General features: G+C 48.9%; 1 protein-coding gene across 2 annotated transcripts in view; it reads right to left on the minus strand.

Annotated features, from left to right (window-relative positions):
* The window catches only part of ATXN10 (ataxin 10), a 1,945,293-nt gene that overhangs the window by 1,498,041 nt on the left and 421,369 nt on the right, over positions 1 to 25,883 (minus strand). For both annotated transcript variants that reach the window (XM_069628187.1, XM_069628188.1), the window contains one exon: positions 24,826 to 24,911. In XM_069628187.1, coding sequence (XP_069484288.1) covers positions 24,826 to 24,911 — 86 coding nt within the window. The remainder of the gene's footprint in view (positions 1 to 24,825; positions 24,912 to 25,883) is intronic.

Consider the following 25,883-nt stretch of genomic DNA (forward strand, 5'->3'; position numbering starts at 1 on the left):
TCAGGTGGCAGCACAGAGGAGGGAACATCAACAGGCACCCCAGCAGCCAGCATGCCCACACCACCACCACCACCACAGGTCCCCCCAATGGATGCCACAGAAGGCACTGCCTCTGGTGGCAGCAGCACCATAGGTGACACCCCATTGATGGCAGCATGCTCGGACACAGAAAACGGGGATGTCGAAGTCAGATCCATCCATGACCTGTCCCAATCCCCCTGTCTGTCCCATCCCGTACAACATGAGGATACCACGCAGGGGCACCCACAAGACGACGACTGGCCATCCCCCACAAGCCCTGTGGCAAGGCAACATGAGGACAACAGCCCCTCTGTGACACCCCCGCAAATGGCCATGGCCCAGCAGAGGCAACAGTCCCTCGACCAGTTAATCGTGCAACAGCAGCAACTGGCCACGCTCCTCAAGGACCATGCCGATGAATGTGGGGGCACTAAGGCAGACATAGAAACATCAACTGAGACACTTAGGGCAGAAATGGAGAGAGGTACAGAGACGCTAAGGGCACAAATGGAGAGTAGCACCGAGAGCCTGAGAGTCCAAATGGAGAGTAGCACCGAGAGCCTGAGAGTCCAAATGGAGAGTAGCACCGAGAGCCTGAGAGTCCAAATGGAGAGAAGCACCGAGAGCCTGAGGGGGGAACTGCATGCGACGTCCAAAGACGTATGTGCCGAACTTGCCGCAGTGCGCCGTGTGCTCACTGATCTCTCACAAACCATTATGGACATGCATGGACGTGAGCAGGCAGACACATCATCCGTTGCAAGTTCCGTCCAGGGCAGCCCCCAACGTAGAACTGGGACAAACCTGCGCTCCACAGGCAGGGGTGCCCCTGATACCCGCAGAGGGGGCTTGCAATAGCGACAGCCCACTGACAATGAGCATCTTTGGACACTGGTGTTCGGGGGGGAGGTAGGAGGGTGGAGGGGGTGTGTTGGGCTCACTTGGGTGGCGGGTCGATAGGGTGTTCAACATGATATCACATATGCCATAAACAGTGCACGATCAACCAATGAGATGTGTGGACATTGATCTTTGTGTACTAGGCCATCATAGGCGTACAGTCCATATTGTGCATGTCCCAGACACACACAGTGCCACGAGTCCCGTGTCCATGTATCAGCCACCAGGCGTGAGTGCTAGAAGCATGCATCAATGAGATGCTGACGAATGTCACGGGCCTCCGGTGCCTCGCAGACTCCATGAGGTGCTGCCACATCCCCACCCTCATCATGACCATCATCAGGTGCTTGCAGTTCTGCGTCAGGGGGCATGGGCACATTTCTACGTACGCACATGTTGTGGAGCATGACACATGCCATGACCATCTTTGCAACCTTCTCATGGCGGTGCAGGAGTGCCCCGCCAGACCTGCTGAGGCAGCGGAAACGAGTCTTCAGTAGGCCGAATGCCTGTTCAATGACTACACGGGTACGTGAGTGGGCATGGTTGTAGTCCTCCTCATGCTGGTCCCGTGGGTTCCGGACTGGTGTGAGGAGCCATCTCTTCAGTGGATATCCAGCATCACCTGCATGTGGACGAGAAACGTATGATGTGGAATGTCATTGCTACGTACGCACACCCCCCCCCCTTCCTGCCAGGTCATTGCCAAATCACATACCCCACATAATCATGCATGTAATGAGACTCACCGAGTAGCCAGGATCTGTTCCCTGCGTGTCGCTCCATGTAGCGTGGTATTGTAGAGTTCCTCAAGACCATAGAATCATGGGTTGATCCAGGGAATCGGGCACAACAATGTGTAATGATCCTGTTGGAGTCACACACCATTTGTACATTCAGGGAATGAAATTGTTTTCGGTTGCGGTACTGGGCCTCCATGGCATGTGGGACGACCAATTCCACATGGGTGCAGTCGATGGCACCAATGCAACCCGGTATGCCGGCAAGTGCATGGAATCCCACTTTTGTGTTGGTAATTTCCTGCTCCGAGCGTGGTAGAGAGATGTAGTCGTCTGCGTGCTGCAGGAGGGCATCGAGCACTTGAAATAGTGTCCGTGAGAACAGTGGCTGAGAAATGCCATGCAACTGTCCGACTGTGTGCTGGTAGGTGCCTGTGGCCAGGAAGTGGAGTACAGACACCACCTTCAGTAGGGGTGGGATGGCGGTTGGGCTATCTATCATGCTGACAAGGTCAGCCTGTGTCATGTCCACAATGGCGGCTATGGTGTCCCGGTCCAGACGGTAGAGGGTGTGGATCTGCTCATCAGTGAGGTTGAACGGATGTGCTCGGAGGCGTGGGATTGCGGGCTGCCTGCGTGGTGGTAGTGGCTGTGCTGGCGGCCCTTGCTGGCCCTGCCTTGGCCTCCTCCTCCTCCTGCGTCTCCTCCGTGCGGCCGGTTGTAGTTGGTGTTCGTCTTCTTCTTGGAGTTGGAGTACTTGCAGTGCTATCAGGTCCCCCAGGGCCAACATCGCGAGTCCTGCCGGTAGCATTTCGGTGTGGTTGTGGGAGGAGACTGGCTGTGCAATTTATGTGTTTTCAGGCTGTATGGCCTCCACCTGTGGTGATTAATTCCACCTGTGCAAACTGCTCTCCCCTTTGGCCGAGCACGTCCCGCGCACAACGCTGCAATTCGGGGAATGGCATCTTGCTATTGCAATCATGTATTTGTACCCGATGGCCGTGTAAGATTGGTTGATATGTTCATTCTGCTGTGGTCCCATTGTTTCACATACTATCTGTGCAGTCGCGAACAGACTTGTGAAGGGTCAGTGGAACGTAGTACTCGAGTAACGGTGGGCCCTCATGCATCACTGTACCGAGTTGCAACGACGGGCGGGGCGTCCCATTTGTGGGTGAAGGCAGTTGCCATTTTCACACACAGCCGCACTCGATGGAATAATTAGTGATTTCAAACGGCCACAGATGCCTCTTCGACGTGATGTTGCAAATGAGGAATTCGAAGGGCGGCGCTTTCGGTTTTCAGCTAGCGGCGAGGAAATGCCCACAGGTCTGACTGCAAATATAACGTACTATTGTTCAATGTCCTTGAGACAGGGGCCATGGCGAGGATGCAATGATTGATATGAATAGTTTGGGATGCGCAATAGCGACGTGGGCGATGAGGCCGGACGTTCCCAAATACATGTTACTTCACTACACTGGAATTACGGGCTGGGGCACTGTGGATTTTGCAGGCTGCATAACGCACAGACTCAATGGATATTTCTAATGTTATGTGAGTAAATATTCAGGCGTTTTAATCCCGGGATGAGGGAATGATGAATGGATGCATGGGCAGGTGATTTGATACAGAGTTTGCCATGTACAGGGCTTCTTGGGATCTATCCGCCTCCCCTACGCTATGTGATGCAGGGCTGCCATAGTGGGACCATCGTCTATCTGGCCTTGTTGAGCCCTCCCTGTCTCGACGCGCCCTCAGACACTTGTGTCCATGCACGTTAACATTCCCATCTGATGGATTCTGTTTTGACAGACGCATGCACAGGTACACTCGTTTGTGATGGTGTTTGCACCTCGATATAGATGGTTATGAGTCGCAAGTGGTTTTGGGGTGGTGATGATCCTTTGGAGTGGGCTAGCATGCATATGGCTGTGGATTTAGTGTGATCATTGAAGTGAGTTGTTCGAATGTAGTTCTGATGGCCATTCTGTTCTTTTTCTTTTCTTTTGGTTGACAGGTATCTCCTCCCCTTTTGCCACTGCCATCTGTATGCCACTCCTGCAGATGGGTTTTACTCCCGACACCTGCTGCTTCGTGTTAATCAGTGGAGCAGCATTACGATCTTATGGGACGATCGCCAATGGCCCACATGCCCTTACGCAGTACTGGTGGCTCGGAGCAACATTTCGGCCTTTCAGCTGGACTAGTGCCTCCCCATTGGGACGGCCCTGCGGTTCTGTGCGCTTCCATGTTGCCTTTTCGTACGTGAATGTGGCTCTGTGTACCATGAGGGAACAGGGCGTCACACAAGTAGTGGCTGGTCATTTCTTGCGGATGCAGCCCACAATGGTGAAAAGTGTTTTGGAGTTCATGGCCTGATGGCTGTATGGGCTTGGTGATTTTGATGTGCATTAAATTTCTATTCTGATTTGGCCCGTGTAGCGTTTTTCTTTGCAAGTTATGTGGCATATGCCTATTTGGGGGGCGATGTATTGTGAGGAGATCTGCATTGGGTTCCAGCTTCGGAGTTTAGTTGCGTGGTACTGTACTGGGCGCGTTTGCCTACGAAGCCCGTGAGGTCAGGGATGGGGGCTGCCAATATGACAGTTTGAATGTTGTCATGCTCAGGGGCGGGGGATTGGGTTTTGTGTAACAGATGCCGGTCAGCCAGGTGGACTGGTGGAATGATGTGATTCTCGGAATATTGCTGGTCACAGGTGCCTGTGTTTGCGTGCGTTTCTTGGTGGGGGACTGTGGTCATGTCCATTGGGATGGCTTCTGTATTCGTGCCATCTGTGCCCTGCAGCTCCCATTGGCCCCTGTTGTGTTTCTTTTGTTCGTTGGCATGCATGGGTGACTTGTACATTTCAATGGTTGCATTGTGACTTCATTGCACCTACGGGGAGTTGTACTTTGTGGGCAGGGAGCGGTGTACAGGCACTCAGTGGGGCCGTTTACGGTTGATTCGCGATGCCGTACTTCTCACCATGGCGGAATGGTACATTCCGCCATGCTTGATGGCGTTAGGTACATGTCCGCTAGGGTCGGAATTGGCGTACCCTTGCGCCATGGTGGTGTTTGCGGTTTGGCATGGCGCGCGCGCGCGTGCTTGGTGCAGTTAGCGTTGGCGTTCACTACGGTGTCGCTAATGGCTTCGTACTTTGCGGTGACGGGTCATAGTCGCACCGAGCGCTATTCGATGGCGGTATTGCATTTCCGCCATCGTTTTCCGAATTCCGCAAGGGTCGTAATGAGGGCCTATGTCTTCGTGTAACCGCCATTCGCACTCTGAGGGCAGAGGGAAGTCTCTGCTGAGTTCGTCTGTTAGCAGATTGCGTTCCCCTGGTACATGTTGTGACAGTAGGAACATGTTGTGTTTGAGAGCCCACTTCCAGATGTTCTGGGACAGCTTGGACAGTCCTGGAGAGTGAGTGCCCCCCTGCTTGTTGAGGTAGTACATGCCTGTGATGCTGTCTGTGAGGGCCATCACTGTCTTCCCTTGTAGGTGTGCCTGGAAGGCTTTCAGTGCCATGAACACAGCTAGTAGCTCCAGTATGTATATGCTTGTATGCTACGCTCGGAGTCCAGACTCCGTGAGCAGTCTGATGGGATAGGTGAGCCCCCCATCCTGTGAGGGATGCGTCTGTGGTCAGAGTGGCTTCCACTGCGGGGGTGGCAAATGGTTTCCCTATTACCAGGTTTTCCTTCAACCACCACCGTAGCGAGAGAACCAAGGCCTGCCAGACCACCACTAGATCGTCCCATTGTCCACTGGCCTGACACCACTGGTTGTTGAGCCACTCTTGCATTGGGCGCATGCGCAGGCGCGCGTGAGGTACCAAATAAATACATGATGCCATCATTCCTAGTAAGTGCACTGCTTTGCGTACCGTCACCTCTCGACCGGCCACATATTGAGGGATCTGAAACAGCATGTTTTGGACCCTCTCGTTGGAGGGGAAGACGAGGCCGTCCTTTGTTCGAATTAGAGCCCCTAGGAATTGTTTGATCTGGCTGGGGTCTAAGCTGGACTTCTTCTCATTGATGGAGAAGCCCAGTTGAAACAAAAGGTCTACAGTCTTTTGGGTATTTGCGAAGCATGTTTCGTAAGAATCCCCTGTTATGAGCCAATCGTCGAGGTAAGGGTATACTGGGATGACAACCTGTGTGTAATGTACATATCATCCTTTCATCACGAGACACTGCGCGAGCTCCCCTCGTGATGAAAGGGTGAATGGAATGTATGGAATGCAGTGACGGAGACGCGATATTCAAACGCGTTATTCAGTTGCTGCCCTCGGTCGGTGGGGCCTGTCCACCTTTACTGAGCCTAATAATAAAACCCTCATTAACTTACATAATCAGCCTCCTTGCCATATTTGACCACTTCAAGTGGCGACAAGGATTCTGGCCCCACCGCCCCCCCCCCCACTGCCAGTACTTTCGTGAATACTCTTGGCGCTGATGCTATGCCGAAGGGTAGCACTCTGAACTGGTAGTGTTTGCCCTCTATCATGAACCTGAGGTATTTCCTGTGCGCTGGCAACATTAAAATATGAAAGTATGCATCTTTCATGTCCAGTGTTGTCATGTAATCTCCCTGAGAAAGCAGGGGGATTACCTCCTGTAGAGTCACCATACGAAACTTTTGAGGTTTGACAAATTTGTTTGCAGGGCGCAAATCTAGTACAGGGCGCATGGTTAAGTCCTTTTTGGGTACAAGGAAGTACACTGAATAAATACCTTGTTACCTGGGATAGAGTCACGACCTCTATGGCTCCTTTTTCTAGTAGTTGGTCCACTTCTTGAAGAAGGATGACGAGGTGTTCCGGTGACAAGCGCCGTCCCCTCGGGGGTCTGTACATAGGGGATCTGTTGAACTCTATACAATCGCCGCGGGCTATGGTTGATAGTACCCAGCGGTCTGATGTTATACCCTCCCATGCTGGAAGAAAGGATGTTAACCGGCCCCCGACCAGCGTAGCATGGGAGGGGACCCGAATCTTTGAGGCATTTGGTGTTGGTGGCTTGGGAACCTCTAGGGGTGGAACCCCGACCTCTTCCCTTGCCACGACGTTGTCCTCTTTGGTTATATTGTCCACTGGTGCCTTGGTTAGAGGACCAGTTACCTGCAGAATATTGCTGCTGCTTTTGTTGCTGCTGGCGTTGGCCTCGAAAAATCCGCTTATTGCCATAACCACGTTTGTTGGGAGGCCTTGAAATTTGATCTAGTGTCTTGATAGTGTCAAATTCTTTCTTTACGGTTTCTAAAGCCTCATCCACCGCTTTACCAAAGAGGTTTGCATCTTCTATAGGTTTGTTAATAAGAGATGCTTGCGTCTCAGGTTTAAAGCCTGAATTACGTAGCCATACATGGCTTTTCTGCAGGATTCCTTGTACTAGGGAAAAGCCCGGCCGTTTCTGCAGCATCCAGGGTATTCTTGATGATGCTTTGGTTGACTAAAGACCCTTCAGTCACCGTGGCTAGAAGGCGAGTACGTAGGGGTTCCGGTACCACCTCAATGTCCTTACGTAGTTTGCTCCATTGTGCATCTGCTTAACTTGCCAGCAGGGAATTAGGGAAAAGGCAGCTGAGGCTGTAATCCTCTTTCCTAGGGCATATCATTTTTTACCCTCCTTATCTAGTGGTGCCTCGCTAGTTGTCAGCGGCACGCCTGCTCTCTTCCTGGTATTTGTCACCACTAAGGAGTCTGGTACAGAGTGGCCCCTGATGTATAAAGGGTCCAATGGAGAAGGACTAAACAATTTTTCTATCCTAGGGTTGACCCCTCTGATCAACGCAGGAGTGGATAGTGAAGGAATAATTCTGCTCCTTACTGAGGCGAGGAGGGGAATGGTTTGGCTGACAGGGGGTTTCTCCTTAATGATTTTTTCGACAAAGTCAATATCAGAAGTTTCTCAGTTTCGATCTCAAAATGCGCTGCTGCCTTACGTAGAAGTGCATTAAAGGTGGGTTGATCATCTGAAGGGGATGTATTCCTAATAGGCGAGTCTTTTGGAGGGGACAGGTTTATGGCTTCAGGGTCTGAAACCACTGACGGGGATTGCCAGGGCTGTGAGGCCCCTTTTTCTGGGTCTTCTCCGAAGCCCCTATCACCCATATCAGGGTTGTCTTCAAAACCTTCCTCCTGTAGATTTTCTTCCCTCTCATTGCCTAGGAATTCATCATCCTCCTGAAAGTGGGTGTCCTCTTCAGGGAGGTCATATAAATCTAGATTTTCTTGGGGTGGATCAAACAGCTTGGGGTACTTGGCCCTGGGATCCTCCCGAGGTCCCTCTCTTGATCTCTTAGGTGTTGGAAGGTTCTGAGTCTCCATAAACCTGTCCATCCTGTCCATACAGAACTGGAGTCTCTCTAGGGTTTCGTGAGGTACTCCGGAACGGTCAGGGGGAGGAAAGGGAGGGCCTTCCATTAGGAAACACTTCGACCTATCCCATAACGTCGAAGAGAGGTCTCCTTCGCCTTCATAAAAGCCTTCCGGTAGGCTAGGAGTCCCTCTCGACGGAGCGGGAGGTTCCTGCCTTCCTTCTGGTCTTTTCGGCATCTCCCGGGCCTTATGAGCGGTAACAGACTTATCTTTCGTCATCCGTCTTAGGCTATCGGTGGAAATGATCCTAGCCAGGCTCTCGACAACTAAGCTGTCTGTCGAGGGTACCTCCGGCATCACCGTTACAGGTGTCGCTTGCTCTACGCCGACGGGCGCTCTCTGGCGGTGCGCGTCGTCTGGCGGTTTAGTGGTAGCGCCCTTATCAGGGGTTAGCCCAGTTGCTGGTCACATATGCGGTTGGCAGGGGGGTTTCAGACTCTTACGGTCTGAGTAGGCCGCCGGTAGGACCTGTGTCTCCGTTGGCGCCAACGCCCTCTTCGTTTTCGACGAGGAAGAGCCCTGGGTTATGTGTTTATGGGAGCATTTTCTGTGTGCGTCCTTATCGCCGGGGTGTTCATCCCCATAAGCAGGGCGTGAGGCGAGCTTGTCGGGGCCGGGTACGGGCGGCGAGGAGTGTGAACGCTCCTTAGAGAGGTCTACGACTTCCGAAACGGACGTCGTGTTGTCACATTCCTCGTCACTTTCGGTGGCGGTGGGTGATGAGTCAGACCTAGACATGGAGTAGGCCGCCCACCTTTTGACCCTATGGTCTTTTAAAGTCTCCGGTTTAAGTAGCTGACAGGCCACACAGCCGTCTTCTTTGTGGTCGAGGGGCAAGCAACGGTTACACCGTTTATGCTCGTCTTTCCAGGTAAACTTGCCCTTACAAAGCGGGCAAAACCTAAAGGGTGTCCTCTCCATAGCTGAGGAACAGATCGCATGTGACAACAACCCCGAGGGAAAAGGAGGGGAAAGGGAAAGGCATTCTCAAAGAGAAAAAATAATAATGTCCCACGACCCCACTCTCCCTACTGTATTTGGCCGTCGAGGCCAGGCCACGTGTTCGGCGAACGCCAAACAACCTCTTCCGTCGAAGGCACCGCCGTCGGAGATCTTGCTCAGCGGTGAACAGCTTTGCAGCTACGACGACGACGGAGGGGTGAAGAAATTAATAATTAAGGGTGACCAAAGGTCAGGTAAAGTTTTTGCAATGTCTCTCGAGGAGCTCCGCGTATAGGCGACCAATATCTGGTCGGAAAAAACAATCTGAGGGACCTCGACGCGTGAGGGATTGTGGGTACACTGCACGTCACTATAGGGATAGTGTTACAGACACGCCTTTTCGATGTCCGACTATGAAAAACAAAATGCAATACTCCGCAGTGACCACTGGATGTCGGACTATGCACAGCATGTGATTCTAAGCAGATTAACAAACATCAGAAGGAAGGCTCTGTGGAGCCATGACCCTCAAAGTGGTAATCTTCTGCAACCAGCACCATGTAGCAAAGCACTTCCACTTATGGCCATAGCACTTTAAGGTTGACGACGCCCTGGCCTTGGTGAAGACTTTCCTACAGTCCGCTGGCAACTCATAACCACCAGACTCTAAGGCTGCAGGAGCCAAGCCCTCAGGTTCAGCGATCCTGGGTCATATTGAAGGACTGTGCCTTCCCCTCTGATGAAAAGATCCAGAACCACCGCAACTTGACTGGAGGCGACGAGGTCAGGCTGAGAAGGTCCGGATATCAAATCTGCCTTGGCAATGCCGGGGCGATGAGTATCATCTTGCATTGACACTGTTGGAGTGTGTTGATGACTCTTTACAAGGGAGGGAACAGAGGAAACTCGTACAGAAACGGCCCTTCCCACAGGAAGGACAACATGTCACCCAGGCTCGTTGGCTGGTGGAATCTGCTGGCAAACATCTGGCATCTGGAGTTCGCCGCCATCGCAAACAGATTGTTCTGGGGTCTGCCCCACTTGACGAACATCAGGTCCACCTGATCCTGACAAAGCTCCCACCCGTGGCAGGAGCACAGTTCCATTCTGAGGGAGTCTGCAATGGTGTGCTTGACTCTTGCTAGGTGAAGAGGGACAAGGAACATCCACTGTCCAATGGCCCTTGTGCCACAAGTCCCGCGCTTCCTTGGAAAGCATGGGGGATCGAGTGCCCCTTTGCTTCCTGATGTAGAACATGGAGGTGGTGGTGTTGTCCGTGAAGATCCTCACCACCTTGCCTTTCAGAGACGGTAGGAATGACTTGAAGGCCGAGAACACTGCCAGTAGCTCCAGGATGTTGATCTGCAGATCTTTTTCCTTAGGCAGCCACAGGCCTTTGGCGTGCAGACGTGTGGTGTGCGCTCCCCAACCTTCCAGGGAGGGGTCCATGGTGACTGTCTCCTAGTATGGGGCGGTTTGAAATCATATTCCCTGGGCGATGTTGGAGCAGATGACCCAGCACTCTATTGCCCGTCTTAACTCTTTGTTGAGGGATCTTGTCTGTGAAGCTTCCGGACACCTGTATCCAACGGGAGTCCAGGAATTCCTGTAGGGGTCACATCTGCAACCTGCATAGACGGACCCGGAAGGTGCTGGATGACATCATGCTCAGTAACGACTTCATGGCCAGCACTGTGGCTGTCTTCGTCGACGACAACCGTTGCACCTTTTTCTTGAATGGCTGCTAGCGTCTCCTCCGAGGGCGACGCTAAGCAAGACACTGTATTGAGTCTGGTGCCTAGGAACAACGCATTCTACTATGGCATTAAGCAGGACTTCAGATAGTTGATGGAGAATCCCAGATGGATACGCGGACAGCTGTGTTGGAACTCCAAAGTGTCTCCTTAGGCGAGAGCGTTCAGCACCCATCTGTTGGTGGTGATCTTTCTCCACTCGCTGATGAACCGTATCAGCCAGCCTCCCACTGGGATGCACGAGTAGGGGCCCAATGTCCTGGCCAGTTCAGGCATGCATGGGCGCCGGCGTCCTGCCTTGTGGGCGACGGTGACGCTGTCCTCCGCTACCATAGGCCTTGGGCAGCCTCTCTAGGCTTCTTGAATTAAAGATCAGGAATGTTGTCTGTACAACATGGAGAACCCTTTTGAAGACCTGCTTGATTTTCCCCTGGAGGCGTGAAAAGAAGACAAGCTGTGCTGCTGGAGAGTGCCGAGGCAACAGGCCGTCTCCGTATCCGTCTTGATGGCCTTGTCAACAGTCTTTCCAAACATATTTTCGAAGGGCATGTCCAGCACCTTCGCTTGGACCTCCTGAGGGAAATTAGTGGCTTTCCCATCCCTGCCGACGAAGGCAGACACCATTCCCTATTTGCCAGAACCCTGTGTTGGCGGCGTCCACTGCCACTATGATGGCTTGATCTAACGCTACCTCCCCTTCCTGGAAAAGAGCAAAGGCTTCCATCTTCTTATTGTCAGGGAAGAACTCCAGGATCGGGCCTAGCTTGTACCATAATTCTCTGTCGTACCTGGCCCTCTTCCCAAATATCGTCTAGAAAAGGCACTGCCATGATAGTCTTCCTCTTCGCCTCGCGCCTTTGATACAAGAAGCCCTCCTTCTTGGTTTCCTCTGGCACCAGCTGGTATAGCTCACAGTCCCTGGCGATCATGGAGTGCACCAAAACCACCTCATCCGGTGGGGACACCCTATGAAGGGTATCCAAATGGGCAGATTCACTGCCAAATGCGACAATGTCTTCATCATCTGTCGTCGTGGCCGTACCCATGCCCATACCCGTGTCTGGGTCTGGGTCTGCTGGGGGAGTTAGGGCCCGACACGGTGGAGGTTAATATGGGGGCATCAGATGATGGTTCCTTTTCTTCGGCAGAGGCTGATCGGGGACCTGGGGGACCACAGGTACCCGCACCGGAGACATGCTCATCTGGATCTCTGACACCAAGGTGTGTAGAGTCGATAGAATATCCAAGGAAATTTCCCTCGGCTAAGAAGGCAGAACAGGAAAACTAGGCCATGCGCCCTCATCGCGGACGTCCTCCCAGTCCTTGCCCTTGTGGACCATATGTGTCATGAAACCCTAATACCGCCCCCTCTGGACATCTTGGTCTCTCCGGCACCGTGTCACAGCAATCTTCCGGACCACTCAACAGGTCGGATACAGTTTGGGAACTGCAGTCTAGTTCCCTGGACTTCCTTGTTTAGTTGAGAAGCGCCCCACCCGCCGCGGTTCGGCGCGTCTCAACGCTCAGTAGTTTCCATGCTCTGTGCAAGTCAGAATCCTCTATCCTCTTGTTCCTGGATGGTCCTTCTCCGGTATTGTTACCCTTGTAGTACCCCCCTTCCCTTCCTGCAGCCCGCGACACTTGCCGTGTCATTACCTCTTCCGCGGTTGTCTTCGGACCGCAACCGTTTCCTCCCCGGGCTTTCAGTCTTTCTTCCTGGCCTCAAATATTCCTCCCGATTCCCATCTCTCCCCTGGGACTTAGTGTACTTCCTGGAATAACCATACTCACCCGAGGCTGGAGCCCCGACTGACTACTCAGCATGTTGGCATCGGGGGAATCTCATCCATACCTTCACGAGACCCGCTCTTCACGAAAAAGGGAGAAACCAGAAACCAAAAAAAGAAGATCACCCGAGCCTCAACAGGTGAGCAAAAGTCCTCAACACGACAGTTTGAGATGCCACAATTTAACCTCTTGCCCAAAATGAATCCTGTGATCCAGGATCTCTGACGGGGTATGCAGGAGCTATCCACTGAGGTCCAGAACCTCAAGGCAGAAAATGCAGCCTTGAAACAACTTGTGCTATCGCGAGACTCGGCCTACTAGGAAAGCGCCTCAGTGGGTGGCATAGTGGACAAGTATGATGGAGCTCCAAGAAACTTTGCCCCTTTCTGGACCACTTCACATTTACACCTTATTATTTTTCCACTCCCAAGGTGGGTTTTGTGATATCCCACCTTTCGGAAATGCCCTAGCATGGGCTACTCCTCTAGTCTCGGCAGGGGACCCATTGTTGGACAACTATGATGGTTTCATTGTGGCCTTCAAGGCCATGTTCGACCGCCCAGACCAGGTGAATTCAGCTAAAGAGAAGCTGCTGGAGTTTCAGCAAGGCATCCAAGATATGTTATCATATGTTACCCAATTCAAGCAGCTCGCCAAGGATGCGGACTGGACTCCAGAAGCATGTTTCACCCTATTCCGTCGCAGTTTGAATGAAGAGGTCAAGGATGAACTAGCCAGGGTAGCCCGCCCAGGATCTGACTAAGCTCTTTTGGATCTGCCCATTAAAGATTGATTTCCGTATCCAGGAGAGAAAGGCAGAAAGGAAGAAGACAGAGTCCCCAACAGAAACCATCACCAGTTTATCCCGTTTCCAGGCAACCACCCTCAACATCTTCCACTGAGCCTGAACCCATGCAACTAGGTGCCATGCGAGGATCCCTGACTTCTCAAGAAAGGACTCGCAGATTTGACAGCGGTCTTTGCATGTATTGTGCGTCAGACAAGCACCTGGTAAGAAATTGTCCCATCGCTCCCCTAGGCGTTCGGGAAACGCCAGCTCCCGATCCTGAATGGAGCCTAGCTTCGGGAGACAGGAACCTGCTCCACCCCTCCTTCCCTGGACCCATCTTCAAGATGTACCTTAGTGGTTTTTTAAGTGACCCTACCTTCCACCAACATGGGATCTCATTCAGTCCTCGCTCTAGTGTATTGCGGAGCTATGAGTATATTCATGGATGATGAGTGGGCCCAAAGGCACAGGTCCCTAAAGAAACCAAAGACGACATACAAGCAGTCGAAGGAATAGATGGTTCACCCTTATCTTCCGGACCTATTACCCAGCAAACCGTGGAAATTCTGCTCTCCATCCACAACCACCAGGAACACATACGATTTGACATCATAAAGGCTGCTCACTATCCAGTGGTCCTAGGCATGCCGTGGTTACACAGACATAATGCCTACATGAACTGGGCAGCTGGATCCCTGTTTCTAGGATCCGAATTCTGTCTATCACATTGTCTATCACAGAAATCTCAACCCACCATACCCACGGACAACGGAAGATCAGGCCACCAACCACTTACCGTGTCCCATATCAATCAGGTAGCGGAAGTCTACCACCAGTTCTCATACGTCTTTTCATCAGTCATAGTGCAATCCTTGCCTTCTCACAGACCAGAAGATTGTGCCATCGACACCGAGGAGGATGCAGCTATTCCCTTTGGCAGGATGTTCATTCTTTCAGAACCTGAGAAAAAGGCCCTACGAGAATATCTGGACACCAACCTCACCAATGGAACCATCTGTCCTTCCAAGTCCCCAGCAGGAGATTCCTTGTTCATTGTGCCCAAAAAAGATACCAAAGAACTTCGCCTGGACTACAGGGGTTTGAACCAATGCACCCAGAAAGACTTATCCCTTGCCACTTATTTCTGACATACTGGAAGCCCTTCGAGGTGCTGTGATATTCACCAAATTAGACCTACGAGGTGCCTATCATCTGATCCTAATAAAGGAAGGCGATGAATGGAAGACTGCCATCCGAACAGCCTTTGGACACTTCGAATACCTGGTCATGCTTTTTAGTCTCGCCAATACCCCTGCAGTCTTCCAGCACTTCATGGACTGGGTTTTCCCTGACATGTTGTTTCTTTTTGTCATAATCTACTTGGATGACATACTGGTGTATTTCAACGATCCAGCCCTGTACCAGGAACATGTCTCTTTAGTACTACAAAGACTAAGAGCATAATTTGTTAGTCAAACCTGGGAAATGTATTTTCCATGTATTCTCGGTACGCTATTTAGGCTTCAACCTGAGCCCTCAAGAGGTGGCAATGGATCCAACCAAGGTTGAAGCCATTACTTCCTGACCTGCCGCATGTTCCGTCAAACAGATACAATCCTTCCTGGGCCTTGCAAATTTCTACAGAAAGTTCATACCTACATTCTCCTCCATTGTTCAGCCAATGGTGTCCCTGCTAAAGAAAACATGCCCTTTCGGTGGTCATCCACACAAGAAGCCGCCTTTAAAACTCTAAAGGAGAAGTTTACAAAGGGACACCCCATTGCATACCTATCCCGGACATTGCTTCCCAGTAAGACACATTATTCAGTCCTGGAAAAGGAACTACTTGCCATCCGTCAAGCCTTCAAGGAGTGGCGCCACCTCCGTCTGGGTGCAAGACACCCAGTGCTGGTGGGAACAGACCATCGGAATCTGCAGGTCCTTCAATCCATAGGTTGCAGAAACAGCCGTCAGGCACGCTGGGCCTTCTTCTTTGCCCAATATCAGGTCTACATTCAGCATATTCCGGGCACATCCAACGTTTTGCGGATGCCCTATCCAGACGACCGGATTACCCACCAGAAGAAACACATGCCCTTCCCAGGATGTTTCCTAGCACTGTATTCATAGACCAGGCTAACACTCTTTTGGATATAATCAGGACAGAAACCTCAACCTCTGACCTCTGAAAAGACTACCAAGAAAACAACCCATGGGATCTAACCACCAGGGATGGGTACCTCTTTAAAGGCTTGCAGCTAGTCATACCTACACAAACATTGAGAAACAGGATAATACACCTGTGCCATAACACCTACCATTCCGCGCATCGCAGAATTAAGTGCACCCTTCTATCCATTCAGAGAAACTTCTTGTGGCCGAGGATGATCAGGGACTTTCAGGCATACATCCAGGCATGTGCCATCTGTAACCAAAATAAGAGACAACAGAAAACCGGCAGGTTTTCTCCTCCAACCGGATCTACCATCCCGACCCTGGGTAACCATAGCCACAGACTTTATAGTGGATCTACCTCCCTCCAGGGGACATACCACCATAATAGTAATCATAGACCTCTTCTCTCACATGGCCCACTTCACTCCACTGTCTAAGTTGCCTTCAGTGCCAGAGATGGCTGGCATTTTTGGGACCCATATCTTCCGTCTACATGGACTTCCCAACAAGATTATTTCAGACCGTGGGCCTCAATATATCTAAAAGTTATGGAAGCATCTATGTAAAACATTAGGTATCCAACGAGCCTTGTGCTCTGCTTACCATTCACAAACGAATGGCATTACCGAAAGGGTTAACCAGACCCTTGAACAATATTTGCGATGTTTCACCTCCAGGGTACAAGACGATTGGTCTGTTTTGATGCCGGTACCTAAATTTGCCTACAACAATTCCGACCATGCTGCGATCAAGACCTGCCCTTTCTTTTGCAATCAGGGTTTTCACCCATCTGTTCTTCCCTTGGTCTTGCCTCCGTCAAGTCCGGTCCCTTCAGTTGACTCCTAGACAGCACAATTAGTATCAACACAACAAGAACCATCTGACCATGGCCAGAAAAGATGTAAAGAAGTATGCGGACACCAAAAGACGTCCTACCCCTTCTTATGCCATAGGGGTCAAGGTATGGCTATCCTCCTGGTATTTGCCCAGACACTTGAGACCAAACAAACTGGCACCCCGATATAATGGACCCTTCACAGTGTCCAGAATTATCAACCCTGTGGCCTTTCAATTCTGTCTCCCCGTCACATGGAATAAGATACACCCTGTCTTTCACACTTCCTTGTTGAAACCATACCATCAAGCTACTAATAATGCTCCTCGACCTCCTCCGCTTCTCGTCAAAGGCCAGATTGAGTACGAGATTTCCAGGATTTGTGATTCCAGATACAGAAGAGGACGTTTACAGTACATGGTGGAATGGAAAGGTCACCAAGTGACCGCACCTGGGAGCCAATGTCCAACATCAATGCCCCCCGATTGCTGCAGCGGTTCCACCGGATACATCCAGGCAAACCGGGGGGTATCGAGGCCCAGGAGGGGGCATACTGTCATGAAACCCTGATACCGCCCCCTCTGGGCATCTTGGTCTCTCTGGCGCTGTGTCACGGCAATCTTCCGGACCCCTCAACATGGCGGATACAGTTTGCGAACTGCGGTCTGGTTCCCGGGACTTCCTTGTTTACTTGATAAGCACCCCGCCCCCGCGGTTTGGAGCGTCTCAACGCTCAGTAGTTTCCGTGCAAGTCGGAATTCTCTATCCTCTTGTTTCCAGGATGGTCCTTCTCCGGTATTGTTATCCTTGTAGTACCCACTTCACTTCCAGGAGCCCGCAACACTTGTCGTGTCATTACCTCTTCTGCAGTCACCTTTGGACCGCAGCAGTTTCCACCCCTTGCTTTCAGTCTTTCTTCCTGGCCTCAATTATTCCTCCCGATTCCTGTGTCTCCCCTGGTACTTCCTGGAATAACCATACTCACCTGGGACTGGAGCCCCGACTGACTACTTAGTAGGGTGGTGTCAGGGGAATCTCATCCGTACCTTCACGAGACCCGCTCTTCATGAAAAAGGGAGAAACCAGAAACCACAAAAAGAAGATCACCAAAGCCTCAACAGGTGAGCCAAAGTCCTGAACACAACAGTATGCCAGGACTCCTGATCTTCGTCGTCAGTGGACGAGACATCCATAGTTTGGCCGATGACCTCAGAGAGCTGTTTTAGGGACTCCTCGCTCCCCCCCCCCCCTTTATCCTCCCTCAGGACTTTGAACCGGTCCCTGGGCCGGTCTCACCCCGTCTGGCGTGCCTGCAGACTTTGCCAAAGTCTCTGCGATGGTGTTGCGCCTTGGGGCCAGGGACACTTTGAGCCATGGGAAGCTATCCTCGCAGGATCAGTGCCCATAGCTGCCGCGGTAGTAGTAGCCGTCGATGGAGTGGCCAACACGGCCTTTGCCTGTGCCAGTTGAGCCTGCTTGGGCTGCGCAGCCTTCTCTGTCCACGGCTTCTCGGATTTCTCCCATAGCTTAGCCGGGGTAGATGACTTCCTCTTTGAAGAAGATCTTGATGGTAGGCTGGCAATGGAGGCAGAAGGTGATGCTGATCGCGCCCTATCCACCGATGAGGTGCCCTCAAAAAGGACTTAGAAGACCACTCCTCGGACGAGGCATGACCCTGTTCTGAGTATGGGTCAGAGGCCTTATTCATGTTAAGCCATGCTGCCAGCCTACTATGCCTGTCCTTCATCATTTTCTTATAGAAACCAAGGCATATCTCGCACTCTACTTCCTTAGGGTCCGGGTGCAGGCAGTAGAGGCATTGTAGGTGCTGGTCTTCCACAAACACATTCCATAGCCCGTATTTGGTGCAGGGCCTAAAGAGGGACCTTCCCTCGTTTTCCTCTGTCATGGTCGGAGGGCGCAAAGTAGACCCAAGATGGCCTTTTAGAATCTTCGATGGATCTTCACATTGAGGGGTGCAAAACTTCACCGACAACAGGTCCCCGCTGCCGGCAGATGAAGAAAATAGCACAGAGGCTCTTCAAAACAAAAAGGGAACTTTTTCCAACAAAAAAACATGAAAAAAACATGCAAATAGCCCAGAGAGCAACTCGAGGACTCGGGACACTGAGGAGTGTGTTAAAAATCTGAAGATGGCTACCAGAGGCAGGGCTTAGGGAGAGGACTGTCATTCGATGGGGCAGAATAACCCAGAGGACAGTGATTGGTTTAGAAGAGAAACACAGTTTTTAAGTGAAAGTGAAACTGGTTTTTCTTTTACCGAGGATTCCCAGTCTGACAACTGGGAATATTCATGAGCATGTGAATCCATGCCAGACCCCATGCTGGAAAATCGGGGTTGAAAAGCCTACTGAAAGGAGATTGGAGATGAGCGGAAGACGGTTTTAGTAGTAGGAAAAACAGAGGCAATAGGAAAAAATCAAGGAGAAAGAAAAGAGGAGTTATAAAAATCTCTATAGGGGATTGAGGCGGACAGGAGGAAGTCAAAAGACAGCAAAAGGTGGTGGAGGAAGTGAGAGGTGGATACACAAGGAGACAGGCGCCGCAGGCCAGGGGCAGCACCCCCGGCCTTCCTGGAGCTCTGACTGTGCCTTTTTACAGCTTTTCCCTATGAGGAGGGATAGTGACCCTGCAGAGGCTCCCTGGGAATTGCTGTTGGACTTGGCGACGGTGGACCGACATTGGAGACAGATGCTGAAGGCCGGGGCCGCACCCACTCCTGGTCCTGGAGCTCTGGTCATGCTGCAGTATAGCTTTTCCATTCAAGGAGGAATGGTGACCCCGCTGGGGCTCCTTGGGAATGTCGCTGTTTGATGTACCAGTAGTTCAGCCTTTTCCCTTTACGCTCAGGTCAGTACACCCACACACGTGAGGTACCATTATTGTTGGCACACCTGTGGGAACATGGGAAGGTAGGACTAGTGTTGCTGCCGGCTGCCGGTGTGTTTCGGTGGTTTCCTGGTGGCAAATGTCTGAATATTGTGTTTTTTCCCCCTACATTTTGGACTTTGCCAGACGTCGTGGGTAATTAAATCTAGGGTGATTTGTGCAAGTCAGACCTCTTTGGATTCCCACGGGTGTCTTTTCAGAAATGCACGGGGCTCCCTGTTTTCCTTGGAGGCTGCGACACGCCTGGCCCAAATCTCTGGGTTGTGCACAAAGCCAAATCTGGTCTTCCCCAGGGTGTTTGATGTACTAGTGGTTTAGCCTTTTGCCTTTGCGCCCAGGTCAGTGCACCCACACATGCGAGGTACAATGTTCATCGGGACACCTGTGGGAATGTGGGAAGGCAGGACATTTGTTGTTTTCTCTTGGTTTTGATAACGTTTTCCTACATTCCCTACTGCACTTTGCTACATAACCCTTTCATTTCCCAAATGTGACCTACATTTAGTTGCTGCTTTAGGCACTGTACGCTTTTGTAACCTGCACAAGTCACCTAGCCTTCAAAAGGTCTGCTTGTGCTCCTTCAAAAAAATGTATGCTTACCATTCTTCACCGCATTCGTTTTCCTTATTTTCAAATGCTAAGTACGCCTGTTTAGACCGTCAGCATAAATATCCTGTGTACCATAGCTCAGTTTTTGGCTCGTGTGATTTTCTAACTAGAAGTCATGGGGCCAGGGGAGGGGGGAAATGTAGCAGTGCATTGCTTTTCTCAATATTCACAGAAACCATTACCTTACAAGTGCAAACAAGTACAGCAAATACTTTTTTTGTGCCACTTTTCCAATTTGTTCCCAAACTTTGGGAATTTTCGGTACATAGTTGTTGCCTGACCTGAGCAAATGACCCCTTCCTGAACTTGGAATTTTGTCTACTTTTCAGAAATATATGCCTTTATGTGTTCCCGTCGAGCTTTCCTACCCTCCTCTTACATTCCGTCCAAGCATGTCCTATAAAAAAAGGGAAAAATCGCCAACCTCTCCGACCAGCAGTTTAAATGGAGGAGAAAGGCAGCGAGAGCTGACGAGGAGGGAATTGCCCTTGCCCTTTTCAACTCAGACCCACAAAGCCTCCGAAAAGGGAAATCATAAGACCGGGAAGTCCAGCTGGTGCGTGGTGTGACAGGTGTCAACGGCACACAGGGCCCTTCTGCGCTGATAGCCAAAGTGGGGAGAAGCTCTTGCTGCTGTGGTGCTGCCCTTAAATTCCAAGACAACAAAATCCAACAATTCAGCACATCCGGTAAGTCAGAGAGGACTGATAGTAAACTGAACTGTGCTGGGCCCAAGGTTGCAGGCGGCAACCTTGTTGAACAAAGAACTTGTGTGCTTGAATTTTAAAAGAAACCTCAGTAAAGGTCCAGAGGCAGAGTGGTCCGGCGCCGGAGGGATGCTCATTCGAAGGACTCTGACTGGAGCCCTTTTGGCTTTGTTTTGTTGAAACTAGGAGAACAAAGAGGCCTTAGGAGAGGCCGGTGTGAGATGTCAAAGTGGTCCTACGAGGGTTGAGCAAAACCCCTCGTAGACTCAAAAGTCTTTGACACGTTGAGGAAAACTGAGTAAACTGTGAAATTGGCAAATGTGAACCCGAAAGAGGGATGCCTGCGAATTGGGGGTAAACCGTGATATGCCTGTGAACATTGTTACGGACAAATGTGAACCTCACTGAGGGATGGCCCAAGTAAATAGTTGTTTAAAAAGACAATTACACTTATGAATGTTACGTTTTGAGTGAAAGGCTGAGTGAAAGGCCGTAGTAAACTCGACGGAGGGAGGCCAACGTTGAGAGAACGATCAGAACCCAGCTAAGGGAGATCCAAAGGCAAAGAGTAATCACCCAATGAGAAGAGCTAAGATATTTAGATTTACTGGCAAATGTGAACCTGACTGAGGCATGCCTACGGATAGGGGTGAACGGTGAAACACCTGCAAATATTGTGGCGACAAACGTGAACCCGACTGAGGGATGTCCACAATGAATATTTGTCTAAGTCCGACGGAAGGAGGCTATTGTAAGAGAAAGATCAGAGCCCGGCTGAGGGGGATCCAGGGGTGAGGAGTAATCGCCCAGCATGTAAGTTTATTGAAGTAACTTTTGCTGTTGTGTACGATACATCAGGCCCTCCGAAGCAAGAGTTTTTGCATGAAAGAGACTTGGGCACAGAATGCCCTGATATTTGAAAAGGAATTGTACATTTGTGCCGGAGAGGCGCAGAGTCTGCTGTGCTCAAGAGTCCTGCCTTGTCCCGTGCTAAAAACATGGGGAAGGGGACCCCAGTCATACCATCCTGACTTATCATTTGTGAACACTTCTTTCTTTTCATGTGAACACTATCCCACACTTATTTTGCAATTTAGCGGTAAGGATTGGCAATAGTATTTTTTTAGTATGGGCCCTTTTATTTGACAAGACGCCACTACGACTGCCTTATTATTATTTGATGGTCGTAGATTAATCGCACCTTGGGTTTAGATTTGGTGTTTTTCTCACCCATTTATACAGTTTAATAAACACCCTTGAACTGTGATCGCCTGTCTTTTTTGTTGCCACCATGAGTTTCATACATAACCTTATGAAAAATATGTTTTTTTGTTTCTATGCAACCTGTTCTTGAAAGCTTGGAAAATGGCGTATTCGGAGCTGCAACCCATTTGTTTCTAGCTCTTGCAAGAAATTAACCACAGGCTTCTTTGTACATCATTTTATTGGCATTTTCTCAAAAAACAAAATGTGGTCACTTTTTGTTTCTTTCTCACACACCCCTACAGCAAATGACTAATCCTGGTGTTATGACCGCCTACATGTGGGAAGAAAAGGGTCCAAATCTGGCCGGGAAATCCATTGTAACAAAAAAGTTACAAAAGATTGAATGCGACATACCGAAATGTCCAAGAAAGTGTTCAGCACTGGGAGCGAAAAACCTCAGCGGTTATGGTGTTAAAGAGAGATTTTTGTCATTAGCTTCGACTGTGGTGTAGTGGTACTAGAAAGCATGCCCCGATAATGTTTCCCGTTTTCAGTGTTTTGCCAGGATTTTCATTTTTTTAAATGTGTATTTAATCAGTGCTTACTCATTGTCCCCGCCCCCCCCAAATACACAGACAACTGTTTTTCCAGTGTATGCAGTATTTTTCTAATATTTATTTATGTATATTATGCATTGTGCTTTTTTTAAAAATATCCCAGTTCATGCTGATGTAGCCTTTGTTACTTCTTTGCATTTTTGGACCTTAGTTCTACCAAAAATTAAACTAAATCATGGTGAGCAGGAGATGAAGGGGAAGGCACATGGGGGCACTGGCAGGTTTATATGTATAATCATTTTCAAATCTGCAAGCAGGACAAAAAACGAAGACAAACTTTCTTTTTTACAACAGTAGCATGGAATTAAGCTTCCCATCACACAGATTACAATAATGCCTTTGGTAAAAAAAAAGTTGCCATATTTATTCATTTTACAGTCAAATAGGGGTTGGAATCATAAAAAATCTTATTTAATTTGACAGGAATTAGGGATTCAAAACCACAGATAAAACTTATTTTTAAACTAAACTGTATAATCAACTTTTGCTGAAAACTTTTCTTTCTTTGGTCTATTTCTCAAATAGAACTTACATGGACTAGTATTTGATGGAGAATCATTTAAATACAATATGACATTTAATCAAGTAGTCCATTTGGATCTTCTCTGACAAGTGGCTAACAATGTTTTTTTCAGCCCTGTAGCTTTGGGAATCCAATAATGAACTCCAAATTGCTACTTTTTAAAATGCATAGTCCATGCAAGCATGTTTATTAAGAAAACAGATCATAAGGCCTATTTCAGTTTTGATCATACTTAGGTATAAAATTGCCTGAACATTTCCACAGATGGCAGCACTGAGCTTGCTTTTAGTGTTCAATTTAATTCAGGAATCAATGTGTAGCAAGCTCAGCGCTGCCATTTGGTAGATATGTTGGTACATTTTCAGATAAACCTTTAAAAGGGAACATTATTTCTGGGGCAGAAATTAGATTTAATCATATTTTATGGAAATCCAAAAAGCGAATCATTTGTCTGGGGAATGTCCAGATTTCTTTTAGTGGGTATAAGACAGTGTTTTGGACTGATAAAATGGTTTCTCTTGCTTGCGAATGACTTTTCCAGATGAGTTCCTGTATGTTTGTGGTCTGGGGTATGTTTGTTGATGATTGACTTTTGTGAGGACTTGAGCGGTGCGGTTGATCAGGTCACCTGAGAGTGGTTCTAAATGGATGTCTTTGAAATATCTGGATGCCTGTTCGATAGGAACTGGGAGGGATCTGTTGGTCACGGTAAGGTGGTGGTTATTGATCTAAGGCTTAAGGACCTGCTCACTCTGTCAAGGTTGGTATTTGTTTTAAATCAACATCAAAATGCTTTTACAACATGCATCACTGACTTTATCAGTGTTATTTATATTATTTATAACTCATACTTCCAAAAATGTTTCTGCTCTCCAACAAATGGCTTAATACGAGTCAGTGGGCTGAACTACCACAAAAATCGGTGAACTTACCACACAATTCCAAGTGGTGGTATGGCAGTGTTAGTCCCCATTTGTGGAGTGCATAAAACTCCATGGGGATTTGAGCAGGTCTACCCGAAGCTGTAATTCCACTGCAGTTAATCTGCCAATGTTTGGGAATTAAAGTGGATGATTTACCTCCAGCATTATGCTGAAGATAAATCCGCAATTTCAAGGCCAATCTTTTAGTTTCGCAGTGCAATAAATGCAGTAGTAACTACCCAAAAATGTGGCGGAAACGAAACTTACATCACTTTTTGCCTACACAAGGGAACTTGTAATGGCAGAAAATGGTCGGTCCTGAACTGAAACACACAGGGAGAATGTGCTAAGCTGAAGTAACACCTGTAGGGAATGAGTACATGAGGTAAACAGAAGGTGTGACAAGCTTAAAACAAAAATCAGAAAATTAATAATGTTTAGTTGAGTGGGGCCAGAAAAAGGCAAAAGGGTATCAAAATATATCTGAGAATGAATATGCAGGTGAAATTTGTATGTGCACCGTGGAGCAATGTCAGTGACTCAGTCTCCGAATTTTAGGAAGGGATTCAGAATAACATCCATTATTGTCCCTAATCCTAGCATTCAGGCTAACTGCCCATCACTAAACATACTCTTTCAAGGGTACTTGAAAAGGAACCCAAAGACTTGCCTCTTAAGTAACTTTGAATTAGAATCCCGATGTTTAACAGTGGATGTACAGCAGAGGGTAAATTAATCCATGGTTTCAATAAATGGTGGAGTAGTATCCTCAGTTTATGGCTAGTGCAGCTCAATACAAAGAAGATGCACACATTTTAAGTGCATATGGGTACTGAATGTCACATTTTTAACTTGCAGATTGTTTCTGCGAATGGAGATCTATAGGTGCAACATTGGCACCACCAAATTGCAAGACAACATAGTTTTACCATGTCACAGTCCTTTTATGCCATCGGCATTACTCATACGGTTGAATATTTTACTGCACCTTACCTGCAAGACAGGATTCTTCCTTTGCAATGTTCAATCCCAGAAGCAGCTTGATCAAATCTACAGATGTATCAATGAACCCCAGGTTCCTGTTGGACACAAACAATATTTCTCATTAGAAACACAAGCCACTCATTAGGAAGCTGATTACTTGATCAAAGCAGTTTTTATTGCTAACAACTCCACCAATTGTGCAGTGGGCTTCTCAATATGTTTTTATTTTTTATAAACTAAGCTACAGGGTGCAAATGTCCTTAATTCAGATCTTACTGAGACAACCCTACCACCATAGATGGGAGTTCTGATGGAGTTTTTTTTAATATAAACTAAGCTACCATGTGTAATTGTACAGTATTTAGATGTCACAAAGACAACACTCCCCCCTTCCCCCCCTCTGCCCTTAAATGAACTAGAGTGGTCAGATTCCAGAATAGGACTTTGACTGGTCTAGATATTTTCACACTGGAGTTTAAGTGAACGTTTAGGATATAAAATGCCTGACCAGGATTTTCTTTGCGTTCCTCAATAAATAAGGCATACGCTTAACTATCAAGGAAAGTTTGTAAAATGAATCTCCTAGAGAAATTGGACAAATCCCCAAGAAATGTTGGACTTTCGTTCTGGACATAGGAGAGGGCCAACTCATCACTGCATATACCCTTTTTTTATCCCTTTTAAGATGTTGAGGAAACATTATGAATGTGTTTTATTTATTTATTGGTAAATTGTATGGCACCAACTACCATTGCAGCTGCTTTGTGATGCATCCAAGGGAAGGGTGTACAGACAGAACTTTCACAGGCCTTGGAAGCATTCAAATTAGTAAACGCATTGGATAGGAATAAGAAGTGTTGGAGGAACGCATGCATACAATGGTAGCCTAGAAGGGAAGGAAAGTACAAAATACCAGATTGTCCCCAGAGGAGAGATGGAGGGGAAAGGAATGAGGGGCGAAGAGTGGGTTTGGGGTAGAAGCAAATCAGAGTTATCCGAGATAAGTTACAGTGCAGACAGAAAAGAAGGAAGCAGACCAAAATTGCAATATGAGAAAGGGGCCGAAG

Source organism: Ambystoma mexicanum, chromosome 12, assembly GCF_040938575.1.
Source record: "Ambystoma mexicanum isolate Mex_15411 chromosome 12, UKY_AmexF1_1, whole genome shotgun sequence".
NCBI lineage: Eukaryota > Metazoa > Chordata > Amphibia > Caudata > Ambystomatidae > Ambystoma > Ambystoma mexicanum.